The sequence below is a fragment of the Artemia franciscana genome, chromosome 7 (genome assembly GCF_032884065.1).
Source record: "Artemia franciscana chromosome 7, ASM3288406v1, whole genome shotgun sequence".
NCBI lineage: Eukaryota > Metazoa > Arthropoda > Branchiopoda > Anostraca > Artemiidae > Artemia > Artemia franciscana.
This window is the reverse complement of record NC_088869.1, coordinates 24700996-24721208: the sequence shown is the minus strand read 5'-3', so window position 1 is coordinate 24721208 and position 20213 is coordinate 24700996. Positions and strand designations below refer to the sequence as shown.

Below are 20213 nucleotides of genomic sequence, written 5' to 3'. Positions count from 1 at the left end.
TTCCAAGAAAATTTCTATTTGAATTGTTGTAAATTATCTACCCTGCAAAGGAATTCTCATTCAACGATTGTCGACAAAATAAATATGCTTTGAGAAAGGGGAACTCAAACATGACACACATTCTAAATGGGAAATTTTGAAAATGTAAAATAAAAATCCACGAAGCTGAAAAATTGTAGCTTCATCAAAGATATTTCAAAACATAAGGGTTAGTCCTGGGACTTGAAAGATTTTCAATTTTTCAAAAGTATATTTAGATTAAATATTAAAAATATTCATAGTTGTTGAAGTCTCTATTACTCTTGCGAACAAACTGTGTCAACATATATTTGTACAACCAACACTCTGGTAAGCAGGAGTAAGTGGATTAAATCTTAGTTTGAAAAATATTCCAGTTCTAAAGTAGAGTAACAACCCTATTTAAGATTATCAGTTATTGACAATCTAATGAAGAGCTCCAAGAATATTTTCAGATGATAATGAACTTTGGTTAAAACAGCTTCATTTTTCTAACCACAAATGAAGAATATATATCTATGTATAGAAACTTTTCAGGAGAAATTTTTAGGGTGAAATTATTGCAGACATTTTTTGAGGGAGGGTATTTTCTGCAAGAGGAGACTACCCAGTGGGAGGATTTTTTCCCGTAAAAGATTGTTTTGGGGGATGAGCCCTCCTAGGGAATATTTATGCAGAAAGAAATTGTCAGGATTCTTAAAGGGAATTCTTTTTATTTTGCTAGCTTTCTCTTCGGCGACTCAGTTTTACATGTTCTTAGGAATCATTTGGGGAATATTTTCAGCGGGGTCGGAAGTGTCTGGAGAATTTTTTTTAGAGGGAATTATTTCGTATATGAGGGAGCTTTCTTCTCCTGAATACCTTGGTCCTTATGCTAAATTTTGACTTTGTGTCCCAATTCCTTAAGTACGATTTCTGAAACACAAAGGCTGTATAAATAGAAAAATAATCTTTGTTAAACACTAAAAAACTTTACTGTGACTAACGATTAGCCGAAGAGTTGGCACTTCCCCTCATATATGGAATGATTTCGGTAAATTTTAAGGTTAAATTAAAGAAAAATTCAGACTAGCATTAAAAAAGATTACTATAAAGAGAAGTTTAAGCGAGCAGAGGGAAGTTCAACAGATATATCGAGGATAATTAAGGAGGTGAAAAAAGGAGATGAAAGGTTCTCAGATACAACTTGCCTGAGTCAGACATGGGACCGTTTTACCCCTATCGCCGAAAACATGACAGAGAATAATTGTAGCACTGCAGTGGGAAATGAATTTGAGAGATATCTACCAGAAGAGGCCAATGTCTCGTTATACCTCAAACCAGTGACACTGACGAAATTAAAGGAAGTGCTTGCATCGATTAGTAATTCAGAAGCCGGCATTGATATTGTTCCTTTAAAAGATTTGAAGTTAGTTTTTACTTCGATCCAGTCGGATTTTATGTTTTTGATTAATCAGTGATTTCAAAAGGGCGTGTTCACGGATTCTCTTAAACGTCCAAAGATTACTCTTTTATTTAAAACTGGCGATTGGTCCGACCCTGGCATTTATAGAACAATTTCAGTGATACCAGTGTTTTCTAGGATTATTCAAAAAGCTTCATCTAGGAAACTGCCAAGTTTTTTGGAGACACAAAATTTTTCCATTAAAAACCAATTCAGATTTCGTAAAAGTATGTCAACGGAGTTTGAACTTCTGTTTCTCAAGACAGCATATGAAAGTTGCTTCTCTGTTCTTGGATATTGTGAAAGCATTTGACTGTGTTAACCACATAATACTGCTTCGTAAGTTGTTCAGTGGTGGCGTTCGTGGCAAGGCTTTGGGAATAATTCAATCTTTCCTCATGGTAGAATACAGAATATGGCCATTAATGATAAAATATCAGGGTTTGAGAATTGAAACATGGATTGCCACAAGGATCTTCCCCAAATCCTTTATTTTTCCTTGTGTATATTAATAATTTGCGTAACGCTGTAGATGCTATAGATGGTGAATTGCCATGTGGAAAGATTGGTAGTGAAATTTTAGTCAGGAAAGTTCTAGATATATTTACAGATGACACACAAATTACAGCTGTAGCAAAGGCTGAGAATCAGCTAATTTCCACACGGAAACAAGGCCTATGTCAAATTCGAATTTGGCCGGAGGCACATAGATTAATTATTAATCTTGGTAAGTCATCAGTTGTTTATGGTCGTCCCAAGAATTATTATCCGTTGATTGCGCTTTGAACTTTAGGTGAGGTTATTGTTCCCAGAAACGCTAACGTTAAGTACTTAAGAGTGTATATGGATGAAGTATTGTCTTTTAGAAAGCATATAGAGGTCATTATTCCAAAGATTTCCCCTAATGTTGGAGTGCTATGGAAGTTGAACAATATGTTTCCTGTTGTGATTGTTCGCAACCTTTATTTGTCTTTTGTACATTCATATCTTTTTTATTGTTGTGCTGTTTCATTGATTATATTTTCTATCCACCTTCGTCCTTTTCATGTCTGAATTTAACTAGGCAGATTTTAAGTCGTGTCCACAGAGGTTTTCAGTCAAAGAAATCTATGAAAAAGTTAGAGTGGGACCAGTTTTTGGTTTATATTTTTTTTTTTTTTAAAGTAACGTGCAACTAATGTATCTGATTATGGATCTAGGACATTGCTTTAATGTCATGTTTCAGCTGGGATACTCAGACAAACTCAGATTGTATGAAAACCTTTGGATCTGTCAATGCGATCCACCATTTCTTTAAGGCATATTTGCCCTAAATGTTGGTTAGGTGCGCCCAAAGATATTAAACATATTAAGGAGTTATCTGAGTTGGTGTTTCGAATTAAAGGAATGTGTCTGTATGGGTAAAAGATGAGTTTCCAGTTAATTAATATAGATTTCCAAAATATAAATGAGAGTTTTTGTGTGTGCATTTAAATGGTTAATTATTGATAATTAAGGTTAGTGAAGTTACAACAATTTAAAATTAAAATAAAAACGAGAATTGACTCTTAAAAAAGATCTCATTTCTCCCTCCTCTCTCTCTCTCTCTCTCTCTCTAAAAAAAAAAAATTGCTCCTCACTTTCAGTTGAAAAACCTTATAAGTAGGGAGCAACTTGGCCCAACAGTAGCCGCAACTCTGAAAAGCAGAAATTGATAACAATAGATGCATAAAATGAATTGATTATGATGATGAATATCCTTGATATTCTTATGATGATTAAAAATATATAAAATCCATATATTTATGCATTGAGAATTCAGTTTATTTACATTAATTGTTTCAGTCCTCAAAATTATTACAGTAATTCCATTTTTTATTTATATATATTTATTTGGGCAAAACTTAAACTTTGATAAACTAAAGATCCCTTAAGATGTCCCCTTATTGACCAAGAACAAAAGAATATTATGAAGCAAACCGTGGCGAGTCACTAACTGGCTTCTGGGGAACAAGGAATACATTCTCAATCACTAACTCGATTTGAGATACTTTAAGATTGTTGCAAGATTCTCTTGGTTCTTTAATATCCTGGAGGATTAACCAAGAAAGACATATTCGAAAGACGTAATTTCTCTTCGTACAATTCAGTGGCTCTCGATTTAATTAGATATGGAAGAGAAATCCTTATTTAATATGATCTTCTATCTTTAATGCTCTATTAGCAACAGGAATAATACAAAATTTGTTGGGTTAACTTTTCAGTAATTCATTACTACATCTAGAATTCTGGAGGTATCAAAGTCTGTCACGCACGTTTAAATTAAGTAAAAAGTAATGCGTCTTGTATGTGTAAATAAAAAGAATGTCGAAAACGAAATAAAATACAAGCAAACATTAAAAACGATAAGATAGACATTAAAAATTTAAAATAACACAGATTATTCTACAATGAGGAAGTTTCTACCACTGGTCTTTATGCTAAAGTTTGTGTTGCGCTTTAACTACGACATTTCAAAGTATAGCAAGTATAGCCTGTTCACACTTTTAAGGATTTGATTTACTTATTGTCTTCCAAAATATTTTAACAGACAACTTTATTGTCTATATAAAGTAAAATCAAAAGAGCCCTTTCATTAACAGTTCGTAACACCGAACTGTAAGTAAGGAGCGAGTTATGCCTATATATATATATATATATATATGTATACGTAGGTATAAAAAAATTATATATTTCCCGTCTATTCTTTCACTTTACTTTGTCTTGTCTCGTAATAAGCTGAAAGAAACCGGTTTGTCTCGAGTTTTACACAGCGTAAACTTGATTGAGTGGCGTGTAATACACAAGAACCAAAATTCCTCCTCTCTGCGGAAAATAAAAACAAAGCTCCAATAATATTCTCAAATTTGGAAAGCCTTATCTTACACGGGGTAGGGGGGGTATTTAACGGGGGGTATTTTCCACAAGGGTTATTTTCCGGGGGTATATTTCATGGGAGTGTATTTTCCCTGGGGTATTTTCCGGGGGTATGTTCCACAGGGGAATTTTCCATGGGGGGATTTTTCCGTGGGCTATTTCCGGGGGTATTTTCCACAGAGGGGGGGGGGGGTAATTTTCCGGGGTATTTTCTGGGGGTTAACGCCACGGGGGGGGATAACCAATAAACACCAGCCACCGTATCAAATGTACGTAGCTACCCTCAGGCCTTTGTGATAGAATATTTAAAATTGAAAACAATCAACAGAACTAAAATATTTCTGTTAAATCGCAAAAAATAAAACGTTCCTCAAGTTTGCCCTAAATCATTTTTCCATTTTAAGTAATTTTCCTTTACTTCAGAACATTTTCGGAACTATTCCACTTGTTTTTCATTACTGCTATTCATTAACTGACTTTTCTTTTGATTAGTTATGCACATTTAACTCAAATAATACAAACAGCAGCCATACTTTGAAAATTCGAAAGTTTTCAATTTTCATTTATTTATTATTCTCATTTCGCTTGTGTCTTTTTGGGGGGGGGCATTTCTATCCCGAGGACATTTTGAGTGATCAAATGGATGGTGACAACAGGGCTAGCAACGAAGTTACTGGGCAACAGCTTAATTAGAAAACAATGTAAATTCAAAAATATATTTGTAGGTCAGATGCTTTAATGACACCTTTTGGAATTCCAAGAAAGATTTTGTTACCGATTCAAGAAGAAGATTCTATTCGACTACGGTCTCCCAGCAATAATGTGTAAAATTTCATTTCGGTTCTGTTATTGTTAGCATTGCAGATATTTATTAAAAAGTTTTTGTTTCAGATTGTATTTTTTTTAAATTCTAAATCTAAGAAATTTTAATGCAATCAATAGCTGATTTTAGCGTAGATTGCAGATAAGCTTGTAATGCACAGTAATAACAACATATTATTTTTTTTTAATTCTAACTCGCTGTAATAATTGTTCTTAACCTAACCTGATCTGGGTACCTGGAGAGATCTGGGGAAGGTAAACAGGAAGGGTGTGCGAAAGCACAGGATGGCTGGCCCCCAGCCCCCCATTGCATTTCCTGGCTGAAGGGCCAAGAAAAGGAGATTAGCACCACCGGTAAGGACTGCAAAGTCTAATGCCAAATCCTTTACTTTTTTCTTAACCTGATCTTAAGATTTAATTTTGTAAACTTTGCATACTTTGAATCACAACTACCATTACCTATTTCAAATTCACTGAATTTAAGTCACCATTTGTACTATTACTTAAATAACGAAAATTCTCCTTTCATTGTGATTCTTTATAAGAAAAGTGATATAAACTTTATTTGTGTTTTCTCATATTTTCTAATTCGCTTAACAGAATTGTTGGTAGGGTGTTGATTAATTATTATTAGAAGGATAAGGGAATTATAGTATCAGGATTCTGCCATGTTTAAAGCACTTACTTTCTTTCCATTGTCGTTGTTTTCATATCGTAGGCAGTGTAATAGCGCTGCCTGAGTAAAAAGAGATGTGGGCATAATGTATTATTTTTTTGCAATTTTTACACCAAGGCACTTAATGTATAGGAGCAGATGTGGTAGTACTTTGAAAGGAGGACACTCGATTTTAGTTCTAGTGCTCTTCTTAAGAGTCAAAAGAGATTGGAAGGCAATTACCCCTCTCCCACGCCCTTTAATTCCCCAACCACATCCAATCAAAGTTTTGAGAAAGCCATTCTTTTCAACTTAGTCAAAAGGTCCAGAAACTTTGTATCTAGGGTTGTCAATTTTCACCTAATCAGCTCCTTGGACAAAAACCATAAGTTATGAAATTCAACCTTTGTTTATTATTTGCTATTAAGAAAGGTTTCCAAAAAGTGCCCCAAAAATTTAAGACATTTACTTGAGCTTTTCAGAGAATGTTGAAGGGAGTATTGAATTAAATTAAAACACGCTGTGTGTATACGGGTTGTCAAAGCGGCGTAACTAAGGAATGGCTGGGTGCGTTAATTTGGAACCTTCAGGAAATGATAAGGGTGATGATCGATTGACCAACAAGACAATATTTACAATCTACTATTACTGATACTACTACTACTACAACAACAACAACTTCTACTTCCACTACTGCTACTACTACCACTACTACCACTACAGCTGCTACTTCTGTACTGAGTACTACCAAGGCTGAGGATATTGGAATAAAAGTTTGAGGAAACGTTTGGGGAAAATCATACTAAACCAAAATATAGTATGTGCAAACAGATTTTGGAATGGGCGTATCAGCAATATTTTTGGAACGATTTACAGTATCAAGCTAATATTTCCGGGGCACCATGAGGGGAATGTTCAGCTGAGTAAGAGGGAACATGTGTAAACTGCTGCTGATATTAAAATTGCCGATAATACTGTTACTACTACTACTAGTGCGACACTACTACTACTAGCAGTAGAAGCAGTAGTTGAAGTACCTTAGTAGTAGGCACTACCTTAGTAGTAGGTACTAGTTCTGGTAATGGTAAGGGTGTGAAGGTGAAAATTTGCGAGAATTTTGAGGAAAAATTTGAAATAAATCAAAACACCCTATGTGCATGCTGATTGCAAAAAAGGCATATCTCAGGAATGGATTAGGGTATTAAGATGGAACTTCCTTTCTACTATCACTGCTACTTCTACTGCTACTGCTACTATTACAAGTACTACTTTATTTCAACTACTACTAAGGATAAGAGTTTTAAGATATAAGGTTTCACGATTTGCTGAGGGGGTATCAAAACTAAATTGAAACACAATATGAACATATAGGTAATCCAAAGGACATATTGGCAATATCATTGCACTGGCTCTAAAAATTCTAGTTTCTTACTAATAAGAATAACGTTGAAAATCCGGCTTTAAAATGGATCTGGTTGCTACGGTTGGTTGCTAGAGCCTCATGAGTATATGCAAATAAGATTCTCAGGGAAATGTGGAAAAGAGATATACCCTCTGTAGTATAGACACTCTGGTTGATAGGGAAGTTCCATGACCAGATCTGATTGCTAGGTAAACTGGCTATCCAAATTCAGTGCTAATCCAGTTAAGCTAATGAACTTACTTGAGTAGTGCCTACAGCCATACTAACGTAGTAGTAATAGCACTAATAGCAGCAGTAGATGTGGTAGTAATAGTAAAAGTTGCAGTAGTACTGGTATTTGTAGTAGCAGCAGTAGTAGTAGTAGTAGTAGTAGCAGTAGTAGTAGTAGTAGTAGTAGTAGTAGCAGTAGAAGTAGCAGTAGTAGTAATTGTAGTATAGCAGAAGTAGTAGTAGTAGAAGCAGTAGTACTAGAGGTGGTAGTAGTACTTGCTGTAGAAGGAGTAGTAGTAGTAATAGTACCAAGGACATACCACCTTTTGGTTAGTTCAACATGTTACCCAGTAAGTTTCAACTTTATACTTTAATCGGCTCCTAAGGTCTTGCTGATAATCCCCTTTTGACAGCTTGCACGCGCAAAGTGGGTTTTGATTTAGTTTATTGCCTTTTGATAAATTAAATATGATTGATACATATCGTCTTTTGATCAATTAAACACCCACCTCATCGTGACATGAATACTTCATTTTAATACCCCAAGCTGTTCCTGAGATATTGCTGATACATCCTTATGACAACCTGCATGCATATAGTATGTTTTGATTAATTTCAACATTCCCTCAAGATTATCTTCAATTTTTCGTTAATACCTTCAGCTTTAGCTGTAGTAGTAGCAGTAGAATTAATGTCAGCAGTAGCAATGGCAGCTGTGGCTGTAGATGCAGTGGTAGTAGTCGTAGTAGTATGCACATAGTACCTTTCGGTTCGCTCAACATCCCCCTTGAACATACACAATAAGTTTGAACTTAATATTGTAAGTTTTCTAAGATATTACAAATACGCCCTTTTGACAAACTACATGCACAAAGAGTGTTTTGATTTAGTACAACTTCCAACCCAACATCCCATGTAGATTCCTTTATAATACCATTAGCCTTAGTAGAAGTTGCACCTGAAGTAGCTGTAATTAGTAGTAGACGTAATAGCAGTAGTAGCGGTAGTAGTAGTTGCAACTTACAAAAATTGCCCTTTGGTCAACTGAGCGTCCTCCTCATCATTTTCTGAAAGTTCCTGTAGTATGCCCTTTTAAAACTTGCACACGTATTTTATGTTATGATTTAATTCCAAGCTCTCCTCCAAATTTCCCGAAAGCTTCACCTCAATGTAGCAGGTTTTGATACCAAGGATCAAACATGCCTGCCTTTCCTAATAAAAATACTACGTATAAGCATTGGGTGAATTGCACATCTTACAGCCCTTGTCGCAAGGGCTTTGTGATCTTACCTTTGCCAGAGATATAGTTATTAGAGCTTTCAGTTATACTGAACATAAATCCTACCTAAAAAGTTTTATCTGAGGTCTTTGAGGTACTTTCGGCCATACTGAACAAAATGGCTATCTCTAAATTCGGATTAGATGTGCTTGGGGAATTCATGGGCGTGGGACAAAGGCTGCTTGTAACAATGTCATAATCACCATTCCCTCTTAAAAAAGGCACTAAAGCTTTTAATTTCCAGTCGTGTGACCTGTCTTCAGAGTTTCTGCGATAACTTCTTCCATATGAAGTGCCGTGGTTAAAAAAAAGTGATACATAGAGCCCAATTTCCTCTTTACTTAGGTAGCGCTATGCAGCCGCCTATAATATTTCGCCCATTCTTATGCTACTACAGAACAAAACTTCACTATTAGAATTCTATGACAACTGAAAGACACCTGAAGACAACTAAAGACAACTGAAGAATATCAACTCTTCTTGTACCCTGTCACTACACTAGGGTTAACCACTTTTTCTTACATTTGTCTTTATTGTTTTTATTGTTTGGTAAATGACGACTTATAATTATTGACGACATGACTGCCTGTCCATGGATTATTCTTTATGGTTGATTGTGTATGGCTATGCTGTTTGACCTATGTGATTGTGTGGATGAGTAGGGTTAAGGCATCATTCAAGTGCTGGTCTATATTAATCACTAATTTAGGAAAACAGTCTTCCTTTTCTCCTTCTGTCTCCTTTTTTTTATGTGTTTGTGCTGTTGCATTGGTGATTTCTCTTTTCATAATACCTATAAATTGTCAAAATACAATTTCCAAAGATCTATTTAGTAACAATTTCTGACTAATTTATTTTTTTATTTCAAAGAGGAAGCAGAAAGAACATTCAAAACAAAGGGATTTATATACTTACCGCAAGCTATAAATTAAATTTAGTCGTAAGAAATCAATTTTCGTAGGTCTTAGTTTATGTTACATTTTTCGGCTTAGTCACAATTTCACAGGCATAAATGACCTTAATATGTCACTTATTATTCACTCCAATTTTGAGAAAAAGTAGTTCACCACCTATTTGAAATTTTTGAATCAGCTAAAAATCAAATACATCAACTACAATTAAACTCATTAAACACAAACTTAAGGCACTTCCAGCAGCAACGAATCGATGACCTAGAATTGACTTGGTGAGTATGCCGGCTTTCCAATATCTTGTTGTGATAGATGTATTTGAGACGAATTTAATGGCAGGACATTCGGTTTGCATTTACCTAGTAAGAAAAGAGGCGTAAACCTTTTTATGCTGATAGTTTAAGTTAAATTTTGAGCTAATGCATTTTTAGGGTATATTCAGAATTAAACTGTTAAGACGACGTAAGCTAACACCCTTTTATATACTGACGGTATAAAGTCTAAATTTATTGACATGATTGTAACTGATTTCATCATATAATTTTAGCCGTATAGTCATTTACGGTTACAAGCTATGATTGTGACGTCATTCATCATCTTCTATGCGAAAATATATTTTTTTGTAAAAAATAATTATGAATATGATGCTTTGATATGCACTTAGGCCCACAGATGTAGGGATTTTCTTTAAATTGAGCCATTAAGCAGCTCTATATGATGTTTCAGTGCCTTGCTAGCTGCAGAGAAAAAAAACGAAAAAAAGAAAAAAAATCGGTGCTACCCATGCAATAAAGTTATTTTTCTTGTTGTTTAAGCCAGGGGACTGTAAGCTTACTATACACGGTTTACATTCATGGTAATTCGAGCAGTCTACTTTTTGATTCAATTCGACGCTAAATTTCGGGGATTCTGAAGAATTTTTTAGAATTCCTTTAAATTTGTTTTCAAACCAACATTTTACTTTCAAAACTGATTTAGATAATGGCTACCATTCCTTTGTCAGATAGAAATCTCAATTTTTCTCACTTAATGAAAGTCGACCCACGGTAATATTACTATATTCCCAGGAAAAAAGATAGTTTTGAGTCGCCACAAGACCAGGCCAGTTGCTATAAAAACATCAATAATGGTAGAGTCCAAAACCCTTCCTATGCTTCAATATCTATTCTCTTTAAACGAGCAACTGTGTATTTATGCATGCATGTTTGCATAAATAAGTTTTTTTCTTGAAAACGGCTCCATACTATTTTGAAAATTGACATCTCGAGATCTACTGCCCTAAAAGATCGATTTATATAGGTTATAAGATTCAAAAAGTTCGTTTAGAGTCTTAATTTGGGGGCAAAATAACGTAAGTAGCATCACATTTATTTACATTTCGGATCAAAAATTGCATCATTTCCCTCCAAGAATGATCATATTGTTTTTAGCATATATGACACATGCAAGATTACACAAGATGACAAGTTACTCTGAACCGCTACAAAAAACAAGAAGAAAAATAAACATTGAACAAGAAATAGAAAAATCAAATTGAATTGTAAACCAAATTGTTGCACATAAAATATGTAGTTAGAAGACAAAGCAAAATTCAACGGAATGAAGGAAGGTGTCAGTTTAGCTTGCGTGAGTCTGTGAAAGACCAGCAGAAAGGAGAAAATAGAATTCGTGCCAGAATTACTTAAGGTAAATTGCTGATTTTTCAACCTAGAAAGAAGAAACACGTTATTTTAGTATCTGCGAAAACACCCAGGAAGAAGGAAGTGAATTCGTGCTAAGACTTCATAACCACTATGGAATCGAATAAAGTTATTTTGAATCTGTGAAGGGTAAAAAGAAAAAAAGAGATTAATTCCTGCAAAAAAAAATAATGTGAGGGACGTCACATTTACATTTACTTGTATATACGTTTAAAGACCAAAATTTACATAATTTTTTCCCCCAGGGGTGGTCGTATAGTTTTTAGTTTCTGTGGCTATACAAAATTAGAATTGATTACAAATGACTCTGAAACAGCAAAAATAAAAAGGTATAGAAGAATAAACAGTAAATATCACATTGAATGGGAAACGAAAATGTGACTCAGAATATTTCCAATAGCACGGTATTTATACCATTTCGTAATTTAGATTTTTTTTTAAATTATAACGGAATAAGGAACGTGTTTATGCTAAGCTCCTGTGAAAGCTGTGTTTTTGTGAAAGATAAACAAGAAAAGCAAATTGCAATCACGCCAGAATTTCTTGACTCAATTGAAACTACTCATTTGCAGCCCTATGACCTAAAAAAAAAAGAATAACAAGATGATTTTGCAAGTGGATAATTTAGATATAGTTTATGCGTTGAAGACATTTGGTTACAAGCATCACACCAAGCAAAAGATACAATTGCATGCGAAGACTGCGTTTAGAATATATGCAACAACGAGGATCACAACGAGTCAGAAATGAACATGATGGACAACGAAACCGGCGGTTAGAAGAGAAGCAACAACGAGAATCGCAATAAATCCCATGATATTACAAATCCCATAAAATGTGTGATACTGTGAAGGATGAACAGAAAGGAGGGATTAAATTCACACCATAATTTCTTAATTAAATTGAAAGTGGTGATTTACAACTTCAAGACTTGACACCAAAGTGTAACGATAATTATGCAAATGTATAATTCAAAAATCATATACATACAAGGTTGCCGCATGTCGACCCAGTGACATGGTTGCCAGTGACCGAGTGACTCTTGGTCTCCTGGTACTAATTATTAATCAGTATATAGATTAAATATTTTAAATGGTAAATAATTAAAATTTTGCTGTTGATCAGATTCCATTTCAGCCTCATCGGGTGAATTTTGCTGGATACCTCAATATTAATGAAGTAAATTTCAAATGGTCATTTCTAATAAATATTTTTCTTAAATTATTTTGTATTCAGAACGTGGGTTAGAACTGCCACTTTTCGTATTTATTTTGTCTTATTAGAGTATTCTTCAATGACCCTATTATTATTATACTTATTACCCACAAACAGACATAAGTAAACAAACATAACCCTATCAAAGGTTAAAAAACAAAAAGCTTAAAATCATGATGCTAATAATAGATTGCTTATCAGTCGTTTTGTAACTAAAAGATGCAGGGCATCAGTCATAGCCGTATATGCCTCTCTAAAACGGACTGACGGAGACAGTAAAGACTAAGATAAATTTAACTTATAGTTACAGGAACAAAAGGAACGAGCTTTTATTAGTATAGTTTGAAGCCTAAGTCGGAAGAAATAAAGATATATGGTATTATAGCGTTCGTAAATTTGGTGTAGGGAGCTGTAAACAGCAATTCATTGCTGTAAACAGCAATGGTTACAGTCTGCTGCAGTTCGGTGGGTATGACGTTCTAGTTATAACCAATACAGTATTTGGTCAAAAAAAGGCCTATAAGTTAACATGGTATTCATATGATGGCAAGACAGCTAACCTTATTGATTTTTAAATATGATGAGTTGTGCTTAAAATTTGGTTTTACTGGGACAGGAAGCTCAGACGAGCCTAATCCACAATGCGTGATTTGTTCTGAAATTTTGTCAAAGAGATCTGTGAAACCTTCGGTTTTAAAACGCCATTGTTGGGGTCCCACCCCTTGTTCTTTACTTTTTTCAAACAAACAACTTGTTTTCTTTTCCGTAATTACATTTGCTTAGCTTTGCCTGCAGTATAATTTTTAACAAAAAGCTAAAGTCTCGTTGCTAAGCTAGTGATTTTACAATAAGTAAGCTTTCAAGCTAAATTCTATTTTTGTATTCCTAATCTGGGCCATTGAAAGATAATATTATTCCAAAGTAGCCAGTGGTTTTAAACTTAATTTAGCGGATTGGGCAGGGCCAATATAAGGTCCAACCCTACGCCAAGTTCGTTGTATAGAACTAGTGATTTAGTTTTTAGTCTGCATTGAAACTCCTCTTAGGGAGTCTGTCTCCAGAGTTTATAGATGTGTGTTTAAGTAATGTTTAGTTCGCGAGAAATGTCGTCATTAGTTTATCGACAGGGGGGCGGTTACCCTCCAAAGAGATAGCTAGAGATATCAGGGGTGACCTGGTTGGTGGCACCCTTGGCCTGGAGTTTTGGCCGTTTGACCGTTTGATCATGTTACCATACCCTGGAAAAGGGTATACCGGTATAGGGTATGCAATACTCTATATTGAAGGTACAGTAGTGGTGGCTCCAATACAGTAGTGTATTGGAGGCACTCCAATACAATATTTGGCGCCAGCCTTGGTTCCACTACAATAAGTGGTGCAAGTGCCATTTTTGCGCGAATAGTCATTTTGAAGGCAAACATGAGAATTTAGTTTAACACAATAAAACAGTTTTCTGGTGCAGAACAAAATGTAAGTGCTGTAAAAGCTTCTTACAAAGTTAGTCATTTTATTGTAAAGGCTGGTAAAAACCATACTATTGGTGAAAATATAACCCTTCCTGCCGCAGCAGAAGTTGTTTCCTGCATGTATGGAGAGAAAGCGGCAAAAAGGATTAAAACAATTCCATTATCAAATGATACAGTTTCAAGGAGAATTAGTTAAATGGCGTATAAACGAAAGAATAAATCGTCGGAGAAATTCGAGGTAGTCCTTGCTTTGGTATGCAATTCGATGAAACCATGGATGCCGCTGGCATAATGCGACTGATCTTTTTTGTACGTACATTTTTCATGATAAAATATTTGAAGATATATCATTTTGTAAGACATTTAAAACATCGACGAAAGGTGAAGATATTTTCAAGTTTATAGAATTTTTTCCCAAAAACCAGCTCAAGTGGGAAAACTGTGTGTCAGTGTGTATGGATGGTGCTAAGGCTATGAGTGGTCACACCACGGGGCTTGAAGCCCATGTTAAAAAGGTTTCAACTGTGTGTAAGTTCACTCATTGTGTACTTCACTAAGAGGCTTTGGTGGCTAAGAACCTCCCTGATGAACTTAAAGATGTCCTTGATCAGTGTGTTAAAATTGTGAGCTTCATAGAAACTAGGCCTCAAAAATCTTGTTACTCCAAAATTCTATGCCAGGAAGCGGGGAGCCTTCCTGACACCAGCAAGCCAAAAAATACCAGCATGGCCTTTATTCTGCCCTTGATAACTGACTTAGAGATCCTCATCTTTCTGGATCTCGCCAGCCACTTGGAAAACGAACTTCTTTTCATAAGACGATCTTCGTAATCTTAGTTCCACCATCTGGAGAAATCTCAACTCTGTTCTGCGTGCTTTCAAGAGGAATTTTGTCAGAATTTGTTGCCCATTAAAATCATGATAGATCCCCGCTGCCTCTGTCTCTGAAGGATAAACAGGAAGGTAGAATTAAACTAACGGTAAACTTTTTAATTCAATTGAAATTGATGAATTGCCACTCTGTGACTTAAAACTAACGAATAATATTATATTTTTGTTATTCCTTATTTTAGATGTTTCAGAAAGGTATATGTAATGGAATTTGTTCGTTTGTTATTGATATATGTAACAACAATATTAAAGCTAAAGTATAATAATTGGAGAACGTAATTTTTTGGTATCTATAACATATTGCAAGATTACCAAGATGATGAATAAATTCGAACAGCTAATGCAAATGACATGGAAATTATAACCGAGGTAATAATGAAACAAAACAAAGAATCACAAACAGAAATGGTTTACAACGAAGTTCATCGTTAGAAAACAGGAAAATTAAGCCAAACACCCCTCCACCCTGTGAATTTCTTCGTGATTGACTTCTTTTTAAGTTTCAAGTTGTTTCCTAACTTTTATCTGAATTTCCTTTCATCTTACTATAAACTAGCACATAATACTCAACAATAGTCTTAATCTGTCAGAAAGACCATAATCAACTCATATTGGAGGACCTCTCCACTTCTTCAAAAAGATAAAACGTGCCAAAAGGTCGAAGTTTTGTCAAAGTTTTCTCCCAAAATGCTCCTAAAAGAACTCAAAATTTAGAGAACATATTCAGAAGAATGTAGCTGAAGGAAGCTCTCCTCGAACCAGGGCAGAAAATGAAGGAACAAAATAACACTTAGTTTTCCATGGAAAAGCAATGATCGATCAAATAAGCTTCAGTTTGATAAACAATAAATACCTGGATTTGTGCTTATATGTAATTCATTTTCGCTTTCACTGAAACAGGTCTTTTTAACGAGTAGGAGAACAACGATGGCTAGCAGAAACCCGACAATTCCACAAACGATCAGTACGATCAATGTTTCTGATTTGTAAAGGTATGAATTCAACCGACCTGTAACATAGACAATCTCAAAAAGTATTATACAGCACTGAGAGCTAAGTAAAAGAAGACGCATTAATCAGTTTAAAAGAACATTCAAAATATTTAAAAGACCAGCAATGCTAACTGATATAGCGTTTATTCGATTTTTATTAATCAAAGATTCAATTACGAAAAACTAATGTTCTCTTTTCTGCTTATATTACATTTTCAAAACCGGTTTTTAAACCCCACCGCTTTTAAACCTTACCCTTGGAAATCCTCCCAGTCCCCAAATAATAACATATAATCTTAATCTTTTGCTTCAAATTGAAACACATGTTTTTCGATAATAGGGGAGCTAATCTTCCCTTAGCTTTTATATTTCGTGGTTTATTCAAGCAAATTCCTCCAAACGAGGGAATGCCAAAGGTTCAGTCCTCTTTGTATATTGAGAGAAGTACCTCTCACGACAACTTGGTTAAGTTTCTCTTTAAGAATACCCTTTTTGAGGATTGAAACACCTAATGCCTACCAAAAAGAGTTAGTGACCCTCCCCTCCAGTAGCTGGCGTGTAATATTGCAATACTATATAACTGATAATAATGTTTCATATGAACTTTGATTTGCCCATCATTTTGTATAAGCTGTTGTGTGCTTAGGGACCGATGCAACATCACTTGGCGTATGACCATTTAAAATGCGGTGACACTTGCATAGATTCTCCAGGAATTCTATGCCGATTGGCTATCTCAGAATTTTTAATCGTTGATATTCTGATCCCTTCCTACAAGTTACTTTTATTTGCGGGGCAAAATGCACAAAATCGGTGGTTTTTGTAACAAGATCCATTTTAATATTTAAAACTATTGTTTTATAATTTCTTGGAATGTATCTTTTATGACGTTTATTACAAAACCACTTTTTCGACATGATTTCCTTAGGGGAGAAAACAAAAGACAAACATCTGTGCAATCAAATCAAGTACAATCGCCATCAAAAATTTGGAGAAGATCCAAATTTCAGAACAAGTAGCAAGTTAAAAACTTCCGGGCTCTTGGATATGGTTGTGCAACTTTAATCAAGATTATACCGTATTGGGGGAGCTTCCTCTTTTCTTTTAAACTTTATCATATTTCTCAGACTTGCAACATCTTACCGGTTATTTTAAATGCAATGAGCCCTATACGTTTGGAATATCAAACGAACGGTAACGAACTGTAGTAAGGTGTACATCATTCTTTTGATGTAGCTATTGATATCAATAGCTACATCAAAAGAATCGCATTTTAATGCTGATTTTAAATATATAAGTTTCATCAAGTTTAGTCTTACCCATCAAAAGTTACGAGCCTGAGAAAATTTGCCTTATTTAGGAAAATAGGGGGAAACACCCCCTAAAAGTCGTAGGATCTTAACGAAAACGACACCATCAGATCCAGCGTATCAGAGAACCCTACTGTAGAAGTTTCAAGCTCCTATCTACAAAAATGTGGAATTTTGTATTTTTTGCCAGAAGACAAATCACGGGTGCGTGTTTATTTGTTTGTTTGTTTGTTTGTTTGTTTTTTCTTTTCCCCCAGGGGTCATCGTATTGACCGAGTGGTCCTAGAATGTCGCAAGAGGGCTCATTCTAACGGAAATGAAAAGTTCTAGTGCCCTTTTTAAGTGACCAAAAAACTGGAGGGCATCTAGGCCCCCTCCCACGCTCATTTTTTCCCAAAGTCAACGGATCAAAATTTCGAGATAGCCATTTTATTCAGCATAGTCGAAAACCATGATAACTATGTCTTTGGGGATGACTTACTCCCCCACAGTCCCTGGGGGAGGGGCTGCAAGTTACAAACTTCGACCAGTGTTTACATATAATAATGGTTATTGGGAAGTGTACAGACGTTTTCAGGGGGATTTTTTGGATTTGGGGGTAGGGTTGAGGGGAGGGGGCTATGTGGGAGGATCTTTCCTTGGAGAAATATGTCATGGGGGAAGAAAAATTCAATGAAAAGGGCGCAGGGCGCAGAACGAATCTGGTCACGTTAGAAAAAAACGTCAAATTCAGAGCTTAATATACAATGCTGGGTGTTCGGAGCCTCTCTATTATGGAGTATAATTTGAAAATAACACAACTATACGAGCGATAAAACATATATACCACAACCATAACTCAACTAACGAAAGAACTGCTAAGAGATAACACAACTATAAAGCGAAAAGAGGTGAAAACTAACGGGAAAATAAACGAACTAAGAGGTGGAAGGGGCCAAGAGAAAAAATATAATCCTTTTCGAATTTTGAGCCTAACTTCCGCAAAGGAGTAATAATGCCAGAAGCCCCGAAATACCGAATTATTTTCTTTCAAACAGTTCGTGGTAACGAACCGGCTCAATAGTAAACGAAACTCTAAATAATAGAATTTTGATGCTAAAATATACATCAAAAGAATCGGATTTTCATGCTGATTTTAAATATATAAGTTTCATCAAATTTGGTCTTTGTCATCAAAAGTTACGAGCCTGAGAAAATTTGTCTTATTTTAGAAAATAGGGGGAAACACCCCTTAAAATTCACACAATCTTAGCGAAAGTCACACCATCGCATTCGGCGTATCAGAGAACCCTATAGAAAAATTTTCAAACTCCTATCTACAAAAATGTGGAATTTCGTATTTTTTGCCAGAAGACAAATCACGGGTGCGTGTTTATTTGTTTGTTTGTTTTTTTTTCTTTTCCTCAGGGGTCATCGTGTCGACCATGTGATCCTAGAATGTTGCAAGAGGGCTCATTCTAACGGAAATAAAAAGTTCTAGTGCCCTTTTTAAGTGACCAAAAAAATTAGAGGGCACCTAGGCCCCCTCCCACGCTCAATTTTTCTCCAAAGTCAACAGATCAAAATTTTGAGATAGCCATTTTGTTCCGCATAGTCAAAAACCACAATAACTATGTCTTTGGGAATGACTTACTCCCCCACAGTCCCTGGGGGAGGGGCTGCAAGTTACAAACTTCGACCAGTGTTTACATATAATAATGGTTATTGAGAAGTGTACAGTCGTTTTCAGGGGATTTTTTTGGTTTTGGGGGTGGGATTGGGGAGAGGGGGCAATGTGGGAGGATCTTTCCCTGGAGAAATATGTCATGGGGGAACAGAAATTCAATGAAAAGGGCGCAGGATTTTCTAAAATTAATATAAAAAAAAACAACGAAAAAATAAACATGGAAAAGTTTTTTCCATTGAAAGCAAGGAGTAGCATTGAAACTTAAAACGAACAGAGATTATGACGCATATGAGGGGTCTTAAAATACTTTAGCATCAAGAGCGAGGTATTCAGGAGGAGATAAATACCTCGCTCTTTATGCTATAGTATTTTTAGTAATTTCAACTATTTACTCTACGGCCTTTCTGATTCAGGGGTCATTCTTAAAGAATAGGCACAAAACTTACGATTTAGTGTAAAGAGCGAGGTATTAACGAGGGTACAAACCCCCTCATATACATAATAAAAATTTAAGAATATAAAAGTTTGTTACGTAAGTTAATTCTTAAGTTACGTATATTTTTTACTAATAAAAGAATTATAGTTGCCTTTTTGAGTAACCGAAAAATTACATGGCAACTAGGTCTCCTTCCCCATCCCTTTTTTCTCAAAATCGTCTGATCAGAACTAAGAGAAAGCCATTTAGCCAAAATAGGAATTAAAAATATAAATTTCATTTTAATATTTTATGTGTGGAGAGCCAAAATCAAACATGCATTAATTCAAAAACTTTCAGAAATTACATAAAAAAACTAGTATTTCTAACTGAAAGTAAGGAGCGACATTAAAACTTAAAACGAACAGAAATAACTCCGTATATGAAATGGGTTGTCTCCTCCGCAATCCCTCGCTCTTTACGCTAAAGCTTTTAATTGTTTTAAAAAGTAGAATTGTGGCAAAGAGTCCAACTTTAGCATAAAGAGCGAGGGGTTGCGGAGGGGACAACCCATTTCATATACGGAGTAATTTCTGTTCGTTTTAAGTTTTAATGTCGCTCCTTACTTTCAGTTAGAAAAACTAGTTTTTTTTATATAATTGAATTAGGAATGAAGTGATCATAGATGCAACTATGATGGAGTTTTGAAACCGACTATAAGGAGGTTTCATCACGAAAACTTAGCATTTCAGATAATGAATTCAGACAAGAACATAAGTGAACTGAGGCCTCAGATGCGATTTTCATTTTTTGAGAATTTAAATATATTTTTAGATTAATTATCCCATCCCAATTGGTGTCCCTGTTTGTAGAGCGTGATGGAAGATGGCACTTTAGCCAAC

The 20213-nt window shown here is 35.2% G+C and overlaps 2 protein-coding genes and 1 long non-coding RNA gene across 3 annotated transcripts in view; 2 read left to right on the top strand and 1 right to left on the bottom strand.

The window, feature by feature from the left end:
* LOC136029036 (uncharacterized) overlaps nucleotides 1–5247 on the top strand; it is a 57695-nt gene extending 52448 nt beyond the window's left edge. The window contains exon 7 of the mRNA XM_065707071.1: nucleotides 5083–5247. Coding sequence (XP_065563143.1) covers nucleotides 5083–5185 — 103 coding nt within the window. The 3' untranslated portion in view covers nucleotides 5186–5247. The remainder of the gene's footprint in view (nucleotides 1–5082) is intronic.
* Nucleotides 5248–9593: 4346 nt separating this feature from the next.
* The window catches only part of LOC136029034 (uncharacterized), a 34526-nt gene continuing 23906 nt past the window's right edge, over nucleotides 9594–20213 (bottom strand). The window contains exons 3-4 of the mRNA XM_065707070.1: nucleotides 15782–15937; nucleotides 9594–10016 (exon numbers count right to left, since the gene is read on the bottom strand). Coding sequence (XP_065563142.1) covers nucleotides 9919–10016; nucleotides 15782–15937 — 254 coding nt within the window. The 3' untranslated portion in view covers nucleotides 9594–9918. The remainder of the gene's footprint in view (nucleotides 10017–15781; nucleotides 15938–20213) is intronic.
* Nucleotides 20153–20213, top strand: part of LOC136029035 (uncharacterized) — a 3709-nt gene continuing 3648 nt past the window's right edge. Inside the window, exon 1 of the long non-coding RNA XR_010617957.1 lies at nucleotides 20153–20213. This exon is cut by the window's right edge and continues 101 nt beyond it. This is a non-coding gene — a long non-coding RNA (uncharacterized LOC136029035).